General features: G+C 49.3%; 1 protein-coding gene across 1 annotated transcript; it reads right to left on the bottom strand.

Annotated features, from left to right (window-relative positions):
• Positions 1-5: 5 nt before the first annotated feature.
• On the bottom strand, positions 6-1,040 carry LOC103623061 (E3 ubiquitin-protein ligase Topors-like; the record flags this gene model as incomplete). The annotated part of the gene is made up of 1 exon (XM_008642098.2): positions 6-1,040. A coding segment is annotated over one exon (1,035 nt), but the record flags the coding sequence as incomplete, so codon positions are not given.
• Between the last annotated feature and the right edge of the window lie 5 nt (positions 1,041-1,045).

Raw genomic sequence — 1,045 nt, 5'->3', positions numbered from 1 at the left:
CTATATGTTGGGGAATGTGGCGAGAAGCTCCTGCTTGGTTCACTGTCACTCCAGCTGTGACACTGGACTGGTCGCTGTTTCTTCACATCTTCCCTTTTCTCTTCCCTGATGGACTCCTCAGAGTCAGAGGACAGCTCAACCACTTCTGGTGTCCTCTCAGCTAACGGCTTAACATACCCAACAATGACACAATTGTCTGAGGAAGAGCCACTGTCATTTGAGTCAACAGTAGCCTGTAACTCAGTCTGCAGTTTGGTGCTTCGACTCCCTGTAGCAGAGTCCTCATCAGAACTTTCTGATGACTCCAGAGGAGAAGCTATGGTTGCACGAACCCCTTCTGAAATGGAATAGGAAGGGCCTGGAGTTTCATCATCCCAGGGGGCCTGGCCCAGACCAGGTACAGACAAACTATTATCTGGCCCTTGTGAGTATGCCACATCTGGAGATATTGTAATAATTGATGAGTCTGAGTGGCTTCCTTCCTCATATGATGGTGCAGGACAGTCATAATTGGCATGTTGATCATATGCTTCTAAGTTAAAAGGACAACGAGCAAAACTGATGAATTCATGCAGGAAGTGTTCTGTCCGATTCAGCAAAAATGGCTTTAAATCATCAGCAAAGGCCTGACTTTCCAGATCGTATCTAGTTACATTACTCATGACAATGTGCTGTACAATATTGATCAAAGATCCATGGGCACCAAACAGGACTGTAAGTTCTCGCTTCAACCAAGGAACCAAGCGGTGAAGGCAAGCAGGGTTGCGGCGGAAGAACTCTGCCGAAATGTCTCGGTATCGGCCACCATCCTGAATGCTGCGGATGCGCACACCAGTGCGGTACAGAGCCCTGCGGAAGTTGATCATGTCCTCCTCCTGAATCTGCCTCAGAGATCTGCCCTCTGCGCTAGCCTTTCTCCTTGAGGCCAGCCTCCTGATCATCTGCTGAATCTCTCTGTGCCTGTGTCGCGCTGGTTCACTTGACAAGCCCTCAAACAACATCCCATTATCTGGAGGGGACAGCATCCTTCGGGAAGGGGAACTGC

The sequence above is a fragment of the Corvus brachyrhynchos genome, unplaced genomic scaffold (assembly GCF_000691975.1).
Source record: "Corvus brachyrhynchos isolate BGI_N302 unplaced genomic scaffold, ASM69197v1 C11791981, whole genome shotgun sequence".
Taxonomy (NCBI): domain Eukaryota; kingdom Metazoa; phylum Chordata; class Aves; order Passeriformes; family Corvidae; genus Corvus; species Corvus brachyrhynchos.
This window is presented reverse-complemented; position numbering and strand designations above follow the sequence as displayed.